Below are 22346 nucleotides of genomic sequence, written 5' to 3' on the forward strand. Positions count from 1 at the left end.
TGAGAAATCTCTGCTTCCTTTTTTTAGCAAAAGGTTAGAAATGTTGAGAGCAATGATTCTTAACAGTTGAGCAGGGAAAAAAATATAAAGAAACACTGGAATCTTAGAGAGGGTCATTTATAGTTTATAAAAGTATACTGAATCCTGTATCATATTTATAAAACAAAATGTTTTGTTTTATTGATACACATGATAGAAAACATGAAAAAAATCACTATAGTGTTAGTGATTCTCGAAGCAAGAGTTGGATGATGTGTGAATAAAATATTTACATGTCTCGAGGACACCTGGGTCCTCAGTTAGTTAATTGTCTACCCTCTGCTCAGGTAATGATCCCAGGGTCCTGGAATCAAGTATCACATTGGGCTCCCTGCTCAGCAGGGAGTCTGCTTCTCCCTCTCCTTTTCCCTCTCCCTTTGCCTCTCCCCCAGCTTGCTCTCTTTTGCTCACTCTCTCTCTCAAATAAATAAATAAAATCTTAAATAATAAATAAATGAATGAAATCTTTAAAAAAAAAGATTTTATTTATTTATTCGACAGACAAGAGATCACAAGTAGGCAGAGAGAGAGAGGAGGAAGCAGGCTCCCTGCTGAGCAGAGAGCCTGGTATGGGGCTCTATCCCAGGACCCTGGGATCAGGACCTGAGCTGAAGGCAGAGGCTTAACCCACTGAGCCACCCAGGTACCCCAGTAAATAAAATCTTTAAAAAATATATTTACATGTCTCAAAAGGGGGTGTGTATTTTTAAAGTTAGAAAAATAAAGTAGGGTTTTTTTCCTAACTGTGAAGAGATTCTGATCTCCTCTCCACCCCATCCCCCACAACCATACTGCTGCCACCCCTTTCTTTTTTTTATTCCTTTGTGAGCATACTACTTTGGTTGAGATTCACCTAGGAAAAAAAGGTCTTTTTTGACTCCTGTGAATATGTGTTAGCCAAGAATGATTTTTACTTACATTCAGGAGTTTGCTAAATCAAAACAATAGACTGACCTTCAATTAAAAAATGATTTCTTAGATATGACACAGAAGACACAAACAGTAATAGAAAAAATACATTCATTGAACTTCAAAATTTAAAACTTTTTCGAAAAACACAAAAACCCACAGAATGGGAGAAAAATTTTACAAATCCTATATATTATAAGGTACTTACATTCAGAATATGTTAAGAACTCTTATAACTCAACAATTAAAAAGATAGTCCAATAAAAAATGAGTAAAAGGTCTGAATAAACATTTCTTTAAAAACATCCAAATGGCCAGGAAGCACAAAAAAAGATGCTTAACATCCTTAGTCATTAGAGAAATGCAATTCAGTACCATAATAAATTCATCATGTTCACTAGGATAGCTAGAATAAAAAGACAAACAATAACTAGTGTTGGTGAGGATATGGGGAAATTAAAACCCTCACACATTGCTAGTGGGATTGTAGAATGGTGCAAACCAAAAACGGTTTATATAAATATGTTTAAAATATTAATCATAGAATTACCATATGACCCAGCAATTCCATTCATAGGTCTGTACCTCAGAAAATTGAAAACACATGTTCACACAAAAACTTCTATACTGATGTTCAAAGCAACATCATTTATAGCCAAATAGCAGAAACATTTCAAATGTCCACCATCTGATGAATGGATAAAGAAAATGTCAAGCATGAAAAGCCCCATGTTGTGTGATTCCATTTATGTGAAATGTTCAGAATAAACACATCTGTTTAGATCTGTTAGACAGAAAGTAGGTAAGTGGTTGTCAGGAGCTTGGGAAGAATGGGAATGACAATGATTGTACTTGGGTATAGCGTTTCATTTTGCAGTGATGAACATGTTATAAAATTAGATGACAGTGATGGTTGTACACCTCTGGGAATATACTAACAACCACCAAGTTGTATAATTTAAAGGAATAAATTTCATAATATGTGTAATATATCTCAATAAAGATGTTGTTTTTTAAAAAGAATGTGGGCATCTATCTGTGGAACTCTTGGTAAGGTAGCTTTGTTTCTACCATATTTTAAGGAAGGCAGTGAACTCTGACCATAATTTTGCTAAGGACTCCAGAAGACTTCTCATATTTATACATCTACTCCCTGGCTCCCAGAAAGAGAGGGGGAACAGATCAGGTTAAGTGACAGCTGGTGTAAGGGTGAATGGTGTAAGCATAGACACATAAAGGGACCCTCCTACACTAGTTCATTCCCCCTAGGCTGAAAACATTAAATTAGCCAAATCATTTAGTCATATTCAAATAACATGATAACTTGCTGCCCTTTTCAGTTAAGTTTTTTTTTTTTTTTTTAAGATTTTATTTATTTATTTGACAGCACAAGTAGGCAGAGAGGCAGGCGGGGGGCGGGGGGGGGGGGGAGGCAGGCTCCCTCCTGAGCAGAGAGCCTGAAGTGGGGCTCAATCCCAGGACCCTGGGATCATGACCCGAGCCGAAGGCAGAGGCTTTAACCCACTGAGCCACCCAGGCGCCCCTTCAATGAAGTTCTAATGAGATTTTAAAAATTCATGCTGCCCTTGTTAGGGCTTTTTATTCCTTGCCTTTTGGAATTTGGAAAGGAGAAACCACAAAAACAAGAATTTCTTATTCCAAAATTTCAATCAGATACTATGGGGAAGATGTAGAAATTGGATAAAATCTACATATCTTGAAAGGTATTGTAGTGAAAACATTTTTAAAAGATTTTATTCATTTGGTGCGTCTGCATGGCTCAGTGGGTTAAGCCCCTGCCTTCCACTCAGGTCATGATCAGGCTCTCTGCTCAGCAGGGAACCTGCTTCCTCCTCTCTCTCTGCCTTCCTCTCTGCCTACTTGTGCTCTCTCTCTCTCTCTGTCAAATAAATAAATAAAATCTTAAAAAAAAATTTTTTTTTTTCATTTACTTGAGAGACAGCAAACAAGAGAAGAGAACATGAGTGGATGAGGGGGCAGAGGGTGGGGAGTCTACTGAGCAGTTCCATCCCAGGACCCCAAGACCATGACTTGAGCTGAAGGCAGAAGCTTAAGCTTGCCACCCAGGTATCCCTATCCAGTGGATTTTTAAAAAGGAAAGCCTTCAAATTGTAGGGAAATGCCAGAGGGAATGACACATTATATCAGTGCAAAAATGTAGTGGTTCCAGTGTCATTAAAATACGGATATTTTGAAATACAGTAATTCAGTTACATGTTTTACTAGTTTTTAAACCAGAGACATTTGTCAAGTTTATGGTATAGGCAGCCAACCTGAGAGTTACACAAACTGAAAAACAGTTCTTTTTTGCAAAAAGAAGTGAAGAGGTTTCATTATTCAACCATGGTACATATAATCTCTCTGACCTCTATGTTAATTCAGTTTTTATCCACTTATTTTAAAAGTTTCATTATATATAGGTGTAGCTGTGCATCCCTTTAGTCTTTCGTGGTACATATCACTTTAACTACTACTATTGTTTTTGTTAGGTGCGGGCTAGAACATAGAGGGTTCTTGCTCTCAAGGAGTTCAGAGACTAAAGGCAAGAGAGGAACAACTGAGGACAATAGAGTAAGGCAGGTATTATCCCAGAAGTCTAGGCAGAGTACAAAGGCAGAAGTACTCTATTTGGAGGTAGTGCTGTCTGGAAATGCATCATAGGACAGGTAACTTTTGAGCTAAATCTTGAAACATGGAAAGGTATTCAGCATTTAGAGAAAGGAAGGAAATAGAGGACATACGTATGAATTTGGGCAAAGATGCTTCATGAAAATGGGTCTATTGTGTGTTTATGGTTTGAGCTTAAGGTTCTGAATGGTGGGTATAGTGAAATATGAGTTTACTGGGCAAGAGAAGGCTGGACCTGTGGGCTGTGGCCAGATCACATTAGCCTGTAGGTAATTGGAAACCACTGCAGGATTTTAAGTAGAAGAACTTTCTAATTGGATTTCTTTTATTTCACCCTTGCTTTTAAGGCTGTACATGCAGCATTCTGTTGCTGAAGTTTGGCGACCTCTGGTGTTGAAGTATTAAAAACAAAGCTGTGAAAACTTCATAGCTTTTCTCAGATGAATTTTAGCTTTATTTCTTTGAAGAAATAAATCATAATTCCTAATTTGATATTTATCAGTGTCTGAGTACATATGTAGCTAAATGAATGAGAAAATGTTACAACAAATGTGGATGGGACTGGGTACAAATGAAATGATGGATTTGACCATGCACAGCATATCCAGAGGAATATGGCCGGACTGATCTCTGAGTCTTTGAATGTTTTCACCACCTAATTCCTCATGATCTAGGATGATGGGCCAAAGAAAAGGTGTTTTTTTGCAGTAAATGGAAGGGTCTTATTCTAATAATAAATAACTGAGAATATATATACTCTTTCCAATGGTATGATCATTTTTAACATCTCCCCCCTTTTTTAATTGTGTGAACTACCATACTTACAGAAAGTACATACAACATTTAAGTGCCGTTTCATTTCCTTTAAGTCTTTGGAAGAACTCACTTTTGAGGAAATCCATAAATAAGGTTTTGTTTGGGGGGTTTGTTTGTTTGTTTAAAGTATATCCTTAGTCTAAAAGTTTGGGGAAATATATTTTTCTATCTTTTAAAATTTAAGGGAACTCTAAGACTTGGTTGTGTCTGAAATGATGAGGTCTATTTCAAACATATTTTTTTATCCATGAAATGAGAAGTTTCAAATTTATATAATTTGAAAGGTTCCACATATATAGTTCAGATGGAGTAAGGTAGAAATACACTCTGCATATAATAAAATTTAATATAAAACATAAAGATATGCTCACATAGAAATAGGATAGTCAGTTTGTTAAATTGTCTTATATTTATTGTGTTGATTACAGATAGTGGATGCATTTAGAATCTTTGCTCTTCATAACCTGTACTCACTTACCTTTTAGCCGTTAACATTGCTTTCCCCTCAATATTCAGTTCTTAATTTCTGTCACCATTCAGCTGTTAATATTACCCAAATCAGGCCATTTTCTACTTTACACATAGTGTGTAAAGAAAATATGCTTCTGACTCATTTGCTTTCTAGACTCTTTACATAAAATCAGCTCTTGTCTTTCTTTCCAGAATCCTTTCCTGAATCACTTGCTCACTCTAGTGCGGGGTAGAACTTTCGCCTCAACATATCTACAGTTAAACTTTGTTGTACTGATCTTTGCAGATTTTATAAGTCTCTCTACCCTAGAATACTTTGAAGATAGAAACTCAGTAAATGTCTTGAATGAATGAATGACTTAAGAGACTGAGCAAAAATCTTTAAATGCCTCTTAATTGTTTTACCTTTGCATTCTTACATTCCTTTACATCTTAAATTATTTACCTTTGCTTTCTTTTTTTAATTTTAATTAAATGATAATGTATTATTTGTTTCAGGGGTACAGGTCTGTGATTCATCAGTCTTACACAATTCACAGCACTCACCATAGCACATATCCTCCCCAGTGTCCATCACCCAGCAGCCCTATCCCTCCCACTCCTCTCTCCTCCAACAACCCTCAGTTTGTTTCCCGAGATTAAGAGTCTGTTATGGTTTGTCTCCCTCTCTAGTTTCATGAGGAATTTGAGAAATAAGACAGAATCATAGGGCAAGGGAGGGAAAAATTAAACAAGATGAAATACTTTGTTTTTTTAAAAAACTATTCATATTGTATATAAAATAATTCCAGTTGTAGGGTTTGATATAGACTCTGATACTTTATTTTTTTTAAGATTTATTTATTTATTTGACTGATCACAAGTAGGCAGAGAGGCTGGCAGAGAGAGAGAGAGGAAGGGAAGCAGGCTCCCTGCTGAGCAGAGAGCCCGATGTGGGGCTCGATCCCAGGGTCCTGGGATCATGACCTGAGCCGAAGGCAGAGGCTTTAACCCACTGAGCCACCCAGGCGCCCCTAGACTCTGATACTTTTAATGCTAGCCTTAACAGAGCAACAGAAGAAGGATAAACATCTGGTTTTATCTAGTATAATAAATATATCACAAGATGTAGTTTACATAAAATAAAAGTAGTCATTTTAGGGGCACCTGGGTGGCTCAGTGGGTTAAGCCTCTGCCTTCGGCTCAGGTCGTGATCTCAGGGTCTTGGGATCGAGCCCCACATCGGGCTCTCTGCTCAGCGGGGAGCCTGCTTTCTCCTCTCTCTGTGCCTGCCTCTCTGCCTACTTGTGATCTCTCTCTCTCTCTCTCTGTCAAATAAATAGAAATTTTTTTAAAAAGTAGTCATTTTACGTATGCAGTTTAATAAGCCTTGATAAACATAACCGCTATCCAGTCAAGATTTAGAACATGTCCACCACCCCAAAAATTTCCTGTGTACAGCCTGGGGTGAGTAATCATCCCAATGTGCCCAGGACCTGAGGGCTTTTCTAGGATAGCACCAAGCAAACAGGAGAGTTGATCATTCTGTTCATGCCCCTTTGTAGTTGGTCCCCCATCTTCTGTCTCAGGTGTGACCATTGGTCTGCTTTCTGTCACTACAGATTAGTTTTTCCTATTCTATAATTTCATTTGAATGTATGTTTCTTTTGTATCTGGCTTTTCTAGCTCAACATCTTGTTTTTGAAGTTCATCCATGTTGCCTGTATCACCTGTTTATTCCATTTTATGCCGAGTTGTATTCTGTTAACATACCAGAGTTTTTTTTATCCGTTTACCTGTACATTGATGTTTGGCTTTGGTTTTTAGCTATTACAAGTAAAACTGCTATAAATGTTTGTTTATAAGTCTTTTTACAGGTATTTGTTTATATTTCTCTTCAAGAAAGGACTAGGATTAAAGTTGCTAGCCATATGATAACTGTATGTTACCTTTGTAAGAAGTTACCAAGTTATTTTCCAAAGCAGTTCTACTATTTTTCACTCCCAACAACATATGAGAGTTCCTGTGTTCTACATTCTTACCTATAAATGGTATTCGTAGTAATTTCAAGTATAGTCTTAAAATTACTTTTATCATTAGAAAATAACCCTCTTTGTTTTAATTTCCTTGCCCTGAAATCTCCATTTTCTGATATTAATGTAGGCACTCCATCTTTCTAATTATAAGTGTTTGCATGGTATAACTTTCTGCATTTTAACCTATGTGTCTTTATATTTAAAGTTTCTTTCTCAAAGACAACAGAGACTTGCTGTCTTTTTGTAGTGTCTGGCAATTTCTACCTTTTAATTGGACTGTTTAGACCATTTACATTCAATGTAATTATCACTCTGGTTGAGTTTAAGTATTTTACTTTGATATTTATTTTTCATTCCTTTTTTTTTCTCCTTTACTGCCACCTTATGGATATAATGAGCCTTTATTATTTCCCCAATGGGAAGTTTAAGCTATACATCCTTATTGTATTTTTTAAAGTTGTTCTGAAATTGAAAATAGACATGTTAATTTTGTCAGTCTATAAATAATAATATACCACTTCACATATGAAGTAAGAACCTTACAACAGTATATTTCTATTTCCCTTTCCTGTCCTTTATGTTACTGTGGTCAGACATTTTTACTTCTGTAATACTTTTATAATACTTTGTTGTTTTGCCTTAAGCACTCAGTTTCTTAAGAAATTTAAAAGCAAGGGAGAAATATACGTTTAGCCACATATTTACCATTTTTGGTGGTCTTTATTCCTATGTGTAGATAGGAATGTCCATTTGGAATCTTTTCTTTGATCCTGAAAGTACTTTCTTTTAGTGAAAATCTGGTGACAAACTCTCTTAACTTTTGTTTGCTTAATAATGTCTTTTGAAGGTTATTTTCACCAGATATACAATTTCTTGGTTTCCAGCCTTTTCATTCTTTAGAAAGGTCTCTAGTTTCTTCTGGATTGGGTTGTTTCTGATGAGTAGTCAGCTGTTATTCCTATTGTTAATACACTGTGCATATAATGTGTCTCTTTGTTTTGGGGAAGATTTTCCCTTTATCAGTGGGTTTTACTGGTTGACTGTAACTCTGCATGGTATTTTTTGTATCGTATTACTTGAGATTCATTGAGCTTTTCATTAAATTTTCATCAAATTTGGAAAAATTTTAGCCACTATTTCTTCAGATAGTTTTTTTTGTTTGTGTTTGTTTTTGTTTTTTTTTTTTGTTTTGTTTTTTTTTTTTTTATTTGACAGAGAGAGAGGTCACAAGTAGGCAGAGAGGCAGGCAGAGAGAGAGGGAGAAACAGGCTCCTCACTGAGCAGAGAGCCTGATGCGGGGCTCGATCCCAGGACCCTGAGATCATGACCTGAGCCGAAGGCAGAGGCTTAAACCACTGAGCCACCCAGGTGCCCCTGTTTTCGTTTTTTTACATTTGTTCCCCCACCCCCCTTCTGAAACTTAAAACTTCTCAAACATGTACATATATTTTTCTGGCTTTTTTTTTTTTTTATCTCCATACTTCAGTTTTTTTCGTTTCTTCTTTTTTTTTTTTTTAAAGATGTTTTATTTATTTATTTTTGAGAGAGAGCGAGAAAGTGCACGAGCGTGAGGAGGGGCAGAGAGAGAAGCAGACTCCCCACTCAACAAGGAGCCTGATGTGGGACTCAATCCCAGGACCCCAGGATCATAACCTGAACCAAAGGCAGATGCTTAACCAACTGAGCCATCCAGACACTCTTATATTGACCACCTTTAAGCAATTATGCTCCCAAAGTAATTCAGTAACAACAGCAGTTTCTGTAACTTGGGCTTTGCAATAAAAACAATTCTTGCAGTACGTTTGCACCATGGATGGTACTAGAAGGTATTATGCTAAATGAAATAAGTCAATCAGAGAAAGACAAATACCATATTATTCTAATTATGTGGAATTTAAGAAACAAAACTGATGAACATAGGGGGAGAGAAGGAAAAATAGAAAAAGTCAAAAACAGAGAGGGAAGCAAACCAGAAGAGACTCTTAACTATAAGGGAACAAACTGAGGGTTTCTGGAGGGGAAGTTGGTGAGGGAAGGGGTATCTGAGTGATGGACATTAAGGAGGGCGCTTGATACAATGAGCATTGGTTGTTAACAGGCAACTGATTAATCACTAAATTCTACCCTGAAACTAATAATACACTGTATGTTAAGTAAATTGAATTTAAATTTAAAAAAAAATTAGAACAAAATAAAAATAGAAATTCTTGCAATAAAATTACTTACAGTATGCACAGCTATATTATTTGCCCACCATTTAACATTCCAACCAAGATCTTATACATGTGAAATAATCACAACAAAAATATTAAAAGTTGTATAGTTGGTATGACAGATATACTTAAGCATGAGTAAGCATGGGATTGACAGCAAGAATCTATAGTTAAGGAAGCCTGAAAGTGATACATCAAAATTACTAAATCATAAGAATTTTTGCAAGAATTTGTAAAATAAGTTTGAGATTTGTTAAACTTTCTAATTTTCTTTACCAAATTAGATGCTTGCATTTCTTCATATAATTCTTATGTTGCCTAAAATCTATAATATTAACAGTTCAAGATACTCTTTTTATTAAGTTGAATTACTAGATATGGGTAGATTTTATTTAAATCATGAAGGGTTTTGTTAAGTCTGTTTAATTTTTTAAACTTAAAATTATAGCCTCGTGATCTTATAAAATCTTAGTATATCCTACACAATGCAAAAGGATTTAGATTTCCTTTTATGGTAAAATCAGTGGAGTTTACAGAAATGATTTTTTAAATTACTTGTTTAAAAATCTTTTCCTTGTTTTTGCTATTAATGTTGGGTAGACCATTTTAAGGAATCAGCTGCACATCCATTTGAATCCCTTATTTACAAATGACAAACTGTAGCTTTGAGAAGTCAGTTTACCTCCATCAGCTATAGGCTTAAGTATAAAATGGGTAATAAAGTATTATGAAACTTAAATGTGAAAAGAAGATTGATATACCTCATCCAGAGCTTTTACATACTGAGTGGTCCATAAATATTTCTTCTCTTTGTTCTCTTTTTCCTCACTGTGGGATCTTTTAAAAGGAGAACTTACATATTTTGTCTCCACTTACTTATTTCAGATGATGGTCTGTTTGCTCTTTTCATGGTTGATCTCACCATAATCAGAAAGTAAGTTATTTCATGGCCAGATATAGTGAACACCTTTATTTACTCTGAACTAATTATGTCATAAGTTACTCACCTCTCTGTTCTTTAAATGTTTACTTTCCTTGGCCTCCATGGTATCATTGTCTGTAGGACTTCTTCCAGTCTCTTGGACTTCTGTCTCAGTTTCTTTTTAAATTTCCCTTTTCCCAGGGCACCTGGGTGGCTCAGACTTTAGCATCTGCATTGGACTCTGGTCATGATCCTGGGGTCCTGGGATCAAGCCCTGCATCAGGCTCCCTGCTTGGCTGAAAGCCTGCTTCTCCCTCTCCCCACTCCCCCGCTTGTATTCTTATTCTCGCTGTCTCTTTCTCTGTCAAGTAAATAAATAAAATCATCTTTAAAAATTAAAAATTAAGTTTCCCTTTTTCCACATATTTCTGTCCTGTGGGTCCCCATCTTTAGTACACTTCTCCTTCAGCGTGCTTTACCTGTTATACACTTTTGCAGCCACCTAGCCCCTGTACATCAGGTACTACCAGACCTGTTTTTCTACCCCTAAGTCCTCTTCTAAATTCTGTACCCATTATTTACCACTTAGTTCTTCTTGATTGTCTTAGATACTATTTCCTCTTCCAGCTCTGCCTTCATGCTTAGTAGTATCAACATCTTTCACAACTACCAAATTAGAAATAGAAATTGTTCATCTTCCAACCAAGTCCAATAAACAGATTCTTTGATACCATCTCCTAAAATTGGTTTGCCACTGATAAGATTTGAGTTATGTCCTAGTTCTGGCTCTGACTAGTTCTCACCTCTGAAAAGTTGCTCCTTCTAGGCCTCAGTTTTTCTCACCTCTAAAAATGTTTGGACTAGGTCAGAGGTTGGCAACTAGGGCCTAGGAGCCAAATGCACTCTGCTGCCTATTTTTGTAAATAAACTTTTGTTTATAGCTGCATTGTGCTATAGCAGCAGAGTTGAATAGTGACAGAGGCTCTATGGCCTACAAAGCCTAAAGAATTTACTCTTTGGCAGAAAAAGTTTGCTGACCCCTGTTCTAGAGGGTCTTCTTTTTAGTTTCCATCTCTGTTAGCCAGCCTGGAGAGAACCTGGTTTTAAGATTTAAAAAAATAATAAGAAAAAGAATAGAGAAATGATTATAGTAGTTGAGTATTTGGCAAGAGAAATTAAACATAGAAAATCCTAGGACATTAGAATCTTTGTTTCCCCATCTAATGGTCTTAGACATTCAAGATCATGTGGCTATAACAAAGGGATAAGAAGATCTCCATTGCTGCTTCGTGGTGACAGTAAGGTATTTGGTTAATTGCTTTTAAATGATTGATAGTGTGCAAATCAGTGATTCTGTTTACTGGTTAGTACCTCGCTTCTTAAAAGTCACAAATGTAGATATTTTGAAGGTAGAGGACATAGTCAATTAGAATTATAATTAATAGTGATATCATTTATATATATTATATATGATATAATTTATAATATATAATTTATATCACTGTCAAGGCAGATTATTTCCCATTTTAACAAAAGATTTTCTACATGTACACACTGTGTATATTAAAGGAAGATTCCAAGTATGTAAAAAATGCTTAAATAAAAGTCATAAATATTAAACCTTAATGATATATATGCTGACATGTAGTAATGTCTGCAACTGACTTTGAAATGTATCCAAAAAATAAGGTGGATTGATGTATGGATAGATAGATTAGAAATGTGATGAACCAAACATAGTAAAACATTAATTATGTTTTTTAGGTAGTTGTTATAAAGGAGAGGGTTTTCACTTTAAAAAAAAAAAGTGCAACTTTTCTCTACGTTTGAAATTTTTCATTGTAAAATTTTGGGTAAAGGTTTAGATGTGAGTGGCTGTGAGATAGGAATTTAGGGAGAAGATATGGGAGTGAAAGCACACATAATACATAGTATACCTTGTTGATTTCACATTAAATTATTAAAAGTTTTTCGTATGTTAAGCAAACCTTGTGTATAGTGCATATATTTCTCAGCTGTTTTATTGTGTATTTCACAGATTTACTTCAATCGGGAATATCCTTCTACTGGGAATACTCAGGATATAATAAAAAAAATAAGAATTATAATATTCACTTCAAGGAGTGCCCTGCCTTTTTATTATACAGTTTGTAGCTTAAATTCTCTCACATAGTCCCTATCAGAAAGTTAAATGGCTGATAAGTGCATGTGATCTCTGTCCATACAGTAAAAGGATGCATTTACTAATGGACATCATACAATTCTCATTTTTTAGCATTCTTACCAACTTGTGGGGAGTTTTGACTGTGTCCTGTGTTAACAAAATACTGAATAAATAGAGGGAGACTGCACAGGAAATACTCATTGATTCAGAAGTGTGTATTTCTTAATTGTTGATTGTGATGTATATCATAATGTCAAAATATGTTAAAATGTGTTCAGTGTAAAGCACAAAAATAAAGCAAATATCTGTGTAATTATTACTCATGTTAAGAATTAGAGGAATTAAAAAAAGAATTAGAGGAATTACTTATGCCCCATCCTAGTCACAGTCCCTCTTACATCTTCCTATTAAGCTTAATAATCTATACTTAATTTTTCTAATGAATATTTCCATGTTTTTTATTAGTTTTACAGTTTTACTATTTATACTAAAATATAGTTTAGTCTTGCCTGTTTTTAAGCTTTATATAGGCACTCTTATGGTATGTTTTCATTGTTGAGTGAAAACTCACCATTTTGTGAGATTGATCAGAAGGTATGTGTAGCTCTGCCTCATTCATTTTCATTATTTAGTGTACCACTTTATGACTGTACTACAGTTTATTTACTAATTTTACTTTTGGATTTTTGCTTGTGCCCGTAGTACTTTATTATGAACAGTGTTGCTTTGGATGTATAAAAAGTTTCTCTAGGCTAGAGTATAACCTTAAAATGGAATTACTAAGTTGTAGGGTCATTGAAGGTATGCATTATATACTTATTTATTCATGTCATTGCTGTTGGGTTTTTTTTTGTTCAGCAGTTAAAAGAATCCAGTGGGGTTGCATTTGGGGGGCAGAATTATTGATTAGCTCACGCTCCCTTTTTCACTCTTCTCCCACTTTGCCAGTACATATACACACACACACAGACATAGAGACACAGATGCACACACATATAACCTTCATCAAGGGGTAAAATAGGATATAAGTGTTTGCTTTATTATTTAAAAATAAAAATTAAGATTCCTTTTTAGCCTTCATATTTTAAGTGTGAATAGTTCCTGACTTATAAGTGTTTGATATCTATAGCTGAAAAGGCTAGAGACTTCCCTTCCCAGTACTAGATAATACCTTGCTCCTCTCTAAAAAGCTGGACTTCCGCTACGAGGAAGGGAGGATATATAACTGGATATGTGTTTCTAGTGCCCAAAAATAAGCTCTCCACAGAATAATGTATTATAATTTAGATTATTTTTATACATCTTTTTTTTTTCTTTTCAGTAACATCAGGGGTTTGCTCAGAAATTATCTTTTAGGAATTAAAGTTCAGTTTATAGTTAACTGGATTTCTTTAGGGCTTATATTGACAAATAATACTATAGCTCAGAATGTCCTTTCCACTTATCTCACTTAAACTTTATGCACTCAGATATTTAAATAATTATGAAAGATGTAATTGGCATATAACAAAGTGCATGTTTTTAAAGTATACAGTTTGGGAAGTTTTGATATATGTATGCACACATGAAACTATCAAAATAATGAACATTTTCCTCACCCCAGTAATTTCCTAGTGCTCTTTGTAATACTTCTCTCCAGCCTTTCACAATCATGGCTTTTCTTTCTGTTGTTGTAAACAAAATTTCTAGAATTCCCTATGAGTGAAATTATACAGTAGGTACTCTTTTTGGTCTGGCTTCTATTATTGGGAATAATTATTTGTAGATTCAGCCATGTTCTTTTTTTGTTACTGAGTAGCATTCCATCATGTGGATATACCACCATTTGTTTATTCATTCATCTGTCATGGACATTTGAGTTGTTTCTGCTTTTTGGCACCTGCAAAAAAGATGTTATGCACATTTGTGTAAAAGTTTTTGTATGAACATATGCTTTCATTTCTCTTGGGTAAATACTTAGGAGTGGGAGTGATGGATATGGTAAGTATATGTTTAACTTTTTAACATAATGCCGAAGTGTTTTCTAAGGTGCCATACAATTTTACATTTCCACTAACAGTGGGTGAGAGCCTCAATTGCTCTGCATCCTCACCAAAAATTGGTATACACAATCTTTTTTTTAAACTTTACTCTTCTGAGTTAGATATGTAGGTGGTGTATTACAGTTTTAACTGGCATTTCACTGATGATGATGTTGCGTATTTTTTCATGTGCTTATTTACTATGTAAATAAGGGTAAAGTGTCTTTACTTGGGTAAAATGTCTGGTTGTATCTTTTGCCCATTTTGGGGGGGGTGGTTGTTTGTCCTTTCATTTTTGAATTATAGGACTCTTGTATATTCTAGGTAGAAGTCCTTTGCAGAATGTATGTTTTACAAACATTTTCTTTCCGTCGGTAGCTTGCCTTTTTATTTTCTTAAAACTGTCTTTTGAAGAACAAAACTCTTAAATCCTGATTAAGTTCTGGTTTTAATGAAGTCTAGAGAATTAGAACAACAGCAAAAAACAAAACAAACAAAAAAAAACCCTGCAGTTCTTACTTTGCCCTGATTATTCACTGGTTGCCACCACAACTCAAGTACTTATTGCATTACACTCCTTCTATGCCACTATTTTTGAATTGTAAGTGGCCAAATATTTTAATATTTAAATTTGTTTTATACCAGGCTTTAGAATCATAAAGATGAGTAGTGATGTATGTCATCTTTCTCCAAAGTCCTTATTTTTGGTAATTAGTATTTCTTCCCATCATCTGTTTTGTGCATTTAGTTCTGTATGCTTTCCTTTGTCCAGCCCATACTGTGTCTCTAGAGGCAATGAGGTGCTCAGTGTATTTTTATCTTGTAGTACAGTTACACTTTTTCCCACACACAAACATCTAAGTTCATTATAACAAAACATCTCTGGCTCTTTATATTCTCCATATGTCATCGCATAGTTCTTGTACACAGGGAACAATCACTAAATAGTCATTGATTGAATGGAATTATTGATGACACTATCTGAGTAAGGTTCTCCTGATTAATTTATTGATAATAAACCCTTTGGCTATACTTTATTAAATGCAGTAGATGGTTTTTCTTGATAGAACAATCTTTGATTTTTACTTGAATGTTTTTAAGTGATCTTTTTCTATAACCCTGGTTTAACATGATTATCATAAAAGTCTGTGTAGGGTAGTATAGCATAGGATCTATAGTCAGTTAAAAATCTTCTGCAAAGTCTGCTCTGTTTAATGAATGAGACATTTCATGACTTTGGAATTCTTTTTTCCAATGAAACCAGTACATTAAAACATAAAGATTGTATTTGAATGTATATAGAAAAATACGGCAATAACTTGGCTTTCTCTGTCTAGGTCCTGGGAACACCAACAAGGGAGCAAATTAGAGAAATGAACCCAAACTACACAGAATTCAAATTCCCTCAAATTAAGGCTCATCCTTGGACTAAGGTGAGTCAAAATGAGTTTTTTTTTTTAGCACATTAACCAATAGTTAACTTAAACTTGGGTTTCTCATTGTTCTTAAACTAAACTATTTTGGTACTAGATAAACTGCCTGAGTACAAAGTACATAGCAGTTCTGCATGTAAAGATAGTTGGGTAGTTATACTTTAGTGTTTCAATGACTGTATGGTTTTTGTCCCCACTGATTTTCTGTAGGCAGTTTTCAGCCTGGGTTTTTATTTATAGGTTGAGGACAGTGTACCTATACCATTAAAATATAGAATTTCATTAGGGATAGTATCTTATATATAAATATTGACTGATTAAAACTCAAAAGTCAATTTCTTTACACAGAGGTACTTGTTCACTATCATGTGGCATGTGAAAACATGTATTTCATATATTTTCTTTATTCTTTTTTGAAACTGTTTATAGGCCTTATGATACTACGTGTTTTCCTTCTTTTGTTTGCTTTCCTTTTGGTATTTCCGGAGGGGAATAAAAAGATTTGATCTTATTTGGAGTATACATTGAAAGCATTGATATGTTAACGTGATGTCATTAGCCATTAGATAGCCTAACCAATTCTTAGAGCATAGATGGAACCAGTTTGAAGAGCATAAGTACTAATTTACCAAAAAACTTTATTTTTTGCTTTGATTCATAATTGAAATGATTTAAGATAGATTTTATTTAAAAATTTTTTCATTTCAGTTTAACTTGAGACATTAAAGGCAGGGAAAAAAATCTCATTAGGGCTTATTGCTAGATTGAATCTCTAGCATCCTTATTCTACCGTCTAAGAAACTCTGGTCAAAGATACCAAGTGACTTACTCAAGATTACATAGGTGCGCATGACAAAACCAGGATTAAACTTCTACTGGTGTGTTTATGTGCGCATGTGCGCGCGCGTGTGTGTGTGTGTGTGTGTGTGTGTGTGTGTGTAATGCCAGACTTAAAGTTATACACCATGCATCTCCTCTCACATTTACTTATATTTCATTATGTATTTTTATAAGTTAATAAAGTTCAGCTCTTTTATAGTTCAAGCAGAGATTTTCTGTACTTAAAAATGTACATATAACAGTTTGTTTTGAGCAGGGATAGGTTTATTTAATTGGTTATAGACCTTTTATAATAAAAGGTGAAATCATTTAGAGCTACAAATGAAATAATTTATATTCCCAGATTCAAAGTATGTCTTTTTCTATCTCTAAATTGTATTATGATTCTAGTTAGTTTCCTTCAAGTTCTCACAATCTTATTATCTCTCTTCATTACAGAAGATCTTTTTATTACTAATTACTTATTTAGGTCAGAATTTGGTATTTGTATTTTAGTGCCAGAATTATAGGTTAGCTTTCACTGACCATAATGTTGCCTTCCCTACCGCACTTAAAATTTATAGTAAACACTGAATGTTCTGAGATAAACCATTCTTTGATCCTTACACTTAAAGTTTATTTTGAATCTTGGTCAGAAGATATTTGGGGTCTCTTACCTGGCTCTTAACTCAGAGAGTCCTAGGTGGCCTAATGGGATTTAAAGGCTGAGTTGCAGTTTGAATCCAGTGAATTTTTTATTAAAGTGTTTACAAGTGATTTGTAGTATACTATGATTTCAGTCATTTTAAAGAAAAACAAAAAAACAAAGACAGTTCTGTATAATGAATAAATCCAGGGAAATATTCCAAAATGCTAATGGTAGTTTGGTTGAGAAAAGTGTAGGTGATTTTATTTTCTTTGTTTTGCATTTCCATATTTTCATTAATAAGCATGTTATTTTTATGAAAAAAGAAAAATAAAGCTCTTTTTGGTGTAATCTAAGTATTCCTCACATGCTACCCTTGATACAGAGTGTCTGACCAATATAATGCTGAAATTGAGGTCATGAAATTTTATTTAACAGTCCCTATCATTTTTTTTTAATCAAGACTGCTACCAATATTAATATGTGGTATATTTGGCATTTCGTCCCCCTCCCCCCCTCAGATTATATCTTTTCAAGTATTAGCCAGGATGGAATGTGAGGAATGGTAGATTATAATTAAAGAGTAGTCAACAGAAGATGTGTGGTCAGTTTGTCTGCTTTACATCTTCCTTTGCTGATGCGGATTCCTGATGTTTTATATCTTACACTAATGCTCTTTATACTTGAATAATCTACACAAATCCCTTTTATTTGTTTGTTTTATTTAGGCTTCCATTCCTATTTCATGTGTAGGTTGATGACTCCATTCTCCCACCTATTTTGTCTGTTGAAAGTACTGCAAACTCTCAAATTACATAGTGTGCCTTGACATAATTTGATTTTCACTTGGTATAAATGCATTTATTATGTAATAAGCACACATATTAATTTCTCATTAGTGTACGCAACTAGATTGATGTTTTTGTGGTTGTAAACACAAAACCAAATTCAGACAAAAATTTCATGGCACTGTTCTGTCATCTGGATGAATCCAAATGATCCAAAATATGCTAATACTGGTTTTCAAAATAGGTTATTATCAAAATGAAAAGACAAAATTTCACATTTCTAGAAGGAACACAATCCCTTCTCCCCTGTTATGATCATGGATACCAACTTGAGAAGTACTATGTTATGTTAGGCAGCCAATAAAGTTTTTTTTTTTTTTTTAAGAAATGCATAATATTGTTCTCTAAAGAAAAGAGCTTGTTGCTCTTTGAGAGCAGGTAAGCAAAGTCTGGAAACAAAGGCAATTTTGCCTTTATTTTGGTCTTCTGATAGAATCCACTTTAGCCTTATTTCCTAAAGCTGTGGACATGTGAACCCTACTTTTCTGTGCTGCAGTGTAGTACAGCCATATCCCTAAGGACTGGAAGCTGGTGTACTAAAAACGTGGACAGCTGTAGAGATCAAGAGAAAAAATGTCTTCCATGGAAACACTGAGGTGAAGGGATTTAGATGTTTAGGAAAGATAGCAAACAGAAGAGCTAAGCAGTGAGATGAACCTAGTATGGTTTATGTCAAGAATCTGGAGAATTTAGAAATCCAGTAAGTTGCCCTTAGCTAGTACTTAATAGCCAGAGTAATCTAATTCATTGTTATATCATTTATGCTTTAGGTAGGAAAGGAAAGTGGTGCTAATGTTTTGAAACAGGGAGCATTACTGGATTGAGGACAGGAGGGTAAAGACCTCCTGCATTGGTGTACACTATAAAGAATAAAAAGCCAGATAGAAAGCAAAACAAATGATACCAAGGAAATTTGAGAATTAAATAGAGATGGAGGTTCATTAGCAGGAGAGGAAGCTTACATTTTGCATTAGTATATGGAGGTATGATTCAATGATTGTGTTAGGTATGAAGTGAGGATCTAGTTTGAGTACTGCTTCTACTCTGCATGCCTCAAATTTTTTCTTTTGTAGATAGCAATTAGCTATTGTGTTTTCTGATTCTTTTGAAAATAGTAATACGCTATTTTCAACATTTCAATCAATTTCCCTTATTTAAAATAAAGGAATATTTTATTATTTTAGTTCTAAATAAATATAAAGATCTTACCTCCATTATAGTTCTTTGATTTATCCTCTTTATCGCCACTTCTCTACTTTAAGCCATCGTTGTATCATAGAATTTGTTAAAACAACCTCCTAACCAGTTTCCCTTTTTCAGTTTCATATCATTTATAATCCTCATTGCTCTCAAAGTTAGCTTTCTTAAAAGCACATGTGATACTATCACTCCTACTTAAAAATCTTCCTTGTTTACATATTGCCTTTAGGAAAATCTGACATAATATGCATGTAAGGACAAGGATGATCGTATGTCCCACTTTATGCTTGTTCAGAGTAATTGTTAATTGAATGCCCCTTCACTCTCAAAAGTGTCCCATTTTGGATGACATATTTTAAGTCATTGTGTCACTTATTGTTTCTATCTTTTCTTTCCAGAGAAACAGGTTTATTCTTTTTTTTAAAATTTTTTTTTAATTTTTAATAAACATAATGTGTTTTTATCCCCAGGGGTACAGGTCTGTGACTCACCAGGTTTACACATTTCACAGCACTCCTCATAGCACATACCCTCCCCAATGTCGATATCCCCACTACCCTCTCCCGTCCCCACTCCCCCCAGCAAGCCTCAGTCTGTTTTTTGAGATTGAGTCTTTTATGGTTTGTCTCCCTCCCGAGCCCATCTTCTTTCATTTTATCTTTTCCTACCCCCCAAACCCCCCATGTTGCATCTCTACTTCCTCATATCAGGGAGATCATATGATAGTTGTCTTTCTCTGACTGACTCACTTCACTAAGCGTAATACCCTCTAGTTCCATCCACGTCATCGCAAATGGCAAGATTTCATTTCTTTTGATGGCTGCATAGTATTCCATCGTGTGTGTGTGTGTGTGTGTGTGTGTGTGTGTGTGTGTGTGTGTATACACACACACACACCCCACATCTTCTTTATCCATTCATCTGTTGATGGACATCTAGGTTCTTTCCATGGTTTGGCTATTGTGGACATTGCTGCTGTAAACATTCGGGTGCACGTGCCCCTTTGGAGCACCATGTTTGTATCTTTAGGCTCTATACCCAGTATAGATAATCGCTGGGTCATAGGGTAGCTCTATTTTCAGTTTTTTGAGGAACCCAGGAGGTTTATTCTTGTCCTGTTCCTAACCTTCCTAACCTTTGATTGTTCCCCAGAGAAGCAATATATGTTTCTATCTCTTTTACTAATGTCTTCTTTTCACACTTAAAATGGTCTTCTTCTCTGCTTACCAAATTTTAACCTTTTCTCAAGACCTCAAATCTTAGTTCTCCCATGAAATATTTTCTTATTATCTGAGCACTCCATGATTAATTCCCACCAGATAACTCTTATAATACGTTCCAAGTCATGCCACATGTATTATAAGCATTTCCTAATTTCTTTTTCATAGTGGTAATAATGGGTTAGATATCATTTACTTCAGAATGTTTGTTACTAAGTTTTTGACACACACAATAAGTTTATTTAATAGCTAAATGTCTATGGGATATGTGAAACCATGGATTATTATTTAAGTATCCACATTAAGTATCCTAGAAACTAGTATCCACAAGCCAGTCCTTACATAACAATTTCTTGGAACACTGTCCACATACTTGAAAATGAATGAATTTAGTACTATTTACAACTAGCTAAGAGAAATTAGAAAATTGAGGTTGAGGTCATTTCAGTTGTTAAGGTACCAGACTAGACTGGACAGGTTATGTTTATTATTCTCTGTGTTTAAAACTAAACATAAAACTCTGCTATACTTACATATTTTTTCCTACTAATTTTTTAAGACTTTCTTTATAATCTTACCTTTTTTTCTGAGCCTTTGAGTACAGATTTTTCACTTGGTAAACTTTCTGCTTCAATTATACATATTTATAGTTTTAAAAATGCCTTCAGGGCAGCTGGGTGGCTCAGTCGGTTGATCTTGGTGATCTCATGGGTTGTAAGATAGAGCCCTGCATTGGGCTCCATGCTCAGCAGGGAATCTGCTTGAAGATTCTCTTTCTCTCAAATAAATAAGTCTTTAAAAACTTTTTTTTAAATAAAAATGCCTTCGGAGGGGTCGAGAGAGCACAAAACAAAAATTGTCAGACTTCTTTTTAAAACTATGTTGGGACTTCTACTGGTTCCTAAAATTGTACTCATCTATTTTGTTTTACTGCTTAGGTAAATTGGTTTCTATATTATTACTTAACATACCTCTGCCCTGAACATTCTAATAATCCATTATCACTTGTCTCATTAAATACACTATATTCTCTACTGAATTTTCCACCTACATCTTTATTAGTGTTAGAATAATCACTTTTCCTTGTCTAACATTTTCCTATGTGAGTAGATTTCCTCACTTTTCTAGTTGTACTGGCTACACTCCCCATTTCTTTGCTGGAAACTATGCACTTTAAAATCTAGCCACTAGGGTGGCTAATCCCCATGTAAGAGAAATAATGTAAAAAAGAATGCTAAGGCATAAGTTTCCAGATCACTTGTGGGGAGCAGAGGGATAGGATTGGAGGTGGATTAAAAAAGAAAGCGAAAGTCTGCTTTTAATATATCATTTGTTTCTTAAAACCCGTATCTCCTATGTACCTAGCACTGTGCCAGATACTCAGATACTATAAAGGATGCAGAAGTAGTAAAATATATAGCCCTTGTTTTTGAAAAGCTTACAGGTGATGTAACTGACTTAGTTGAAGCAAGTATTCAGTAATATAACATATAACGATATACTTGACTGTGTGCTGTAGGTGTTCAAAAGTGTTTCACATGCTGTAGGTATAAGTCAGATCTCCAGCGGGGGTGGTGGAGTTAAAAAGGAAGCCTCCTTAAAGGTGAAGAAGGACTAGGTGGGGTGGTCTGTTGAAAGAGGATTTAAATTTGCTTAGATGTTGGTAAGGTCAGGAATTGTTGTAGCCCAGGAGACTGTCCCTTAAGATGAGGAGGTGTGGGTGAAAGAAAATGTTCTACTTTCCTAAGAAGGTCAGTCTGACCATAAGAGATTAAATTGAGTAAGTGGACATTTGGTAAATCATACCTTTATGTAAGCCTGCAGTACTGTTTTATCAGTGAATGAAGTCATAGGAAAAAATTACATTGCATAGTTAAATGTTGATATCAACACATGTATTATTTATGTGTAATAGAGCTCAGAAAAACTCAATAAGCCTTTTAATAAGTACAGGTGAAATT

General features: G+C 34.7%; 1 protein-coding gene across 2 annotated transcripts in view; it reads left to right on the plus strand.

The window, feature by feature from the left end:
- The window catches only part of GSK3B (glycogen synthase kinase 3 beta), a 209890-nt gene that overhangs the window by 154513 nt on the left and 33031 nt on the right, over positions 1–22346 (plus strand). For both annotated transcript variants that reach the window (XM_046003800.1, XM_046003801.1), the window contains exon 8: positions 15557–15652. In XM_046003800.1, coding sequence (XP_045859756.1) covers positions 15557–15652 — 96 coding nt within the window. The remainder of the gene's footprint in view (positions 1–15556; positions 15653–22346) is intronic.

Source organism: Meles meles, chromosome 4 (assembly GCF_922984935.1).
Source record: "Meles meles chromosome 4, mMelMel3.1 paternal haplotype, whole genome shotgun sequence".
Classification (NCBI taxonomy): domain Eukaryota; kingdom Metazoa; phylum Chordata; class Mammalia; order Carnivora; family Mustelidae; genus Meles; species Meles meles.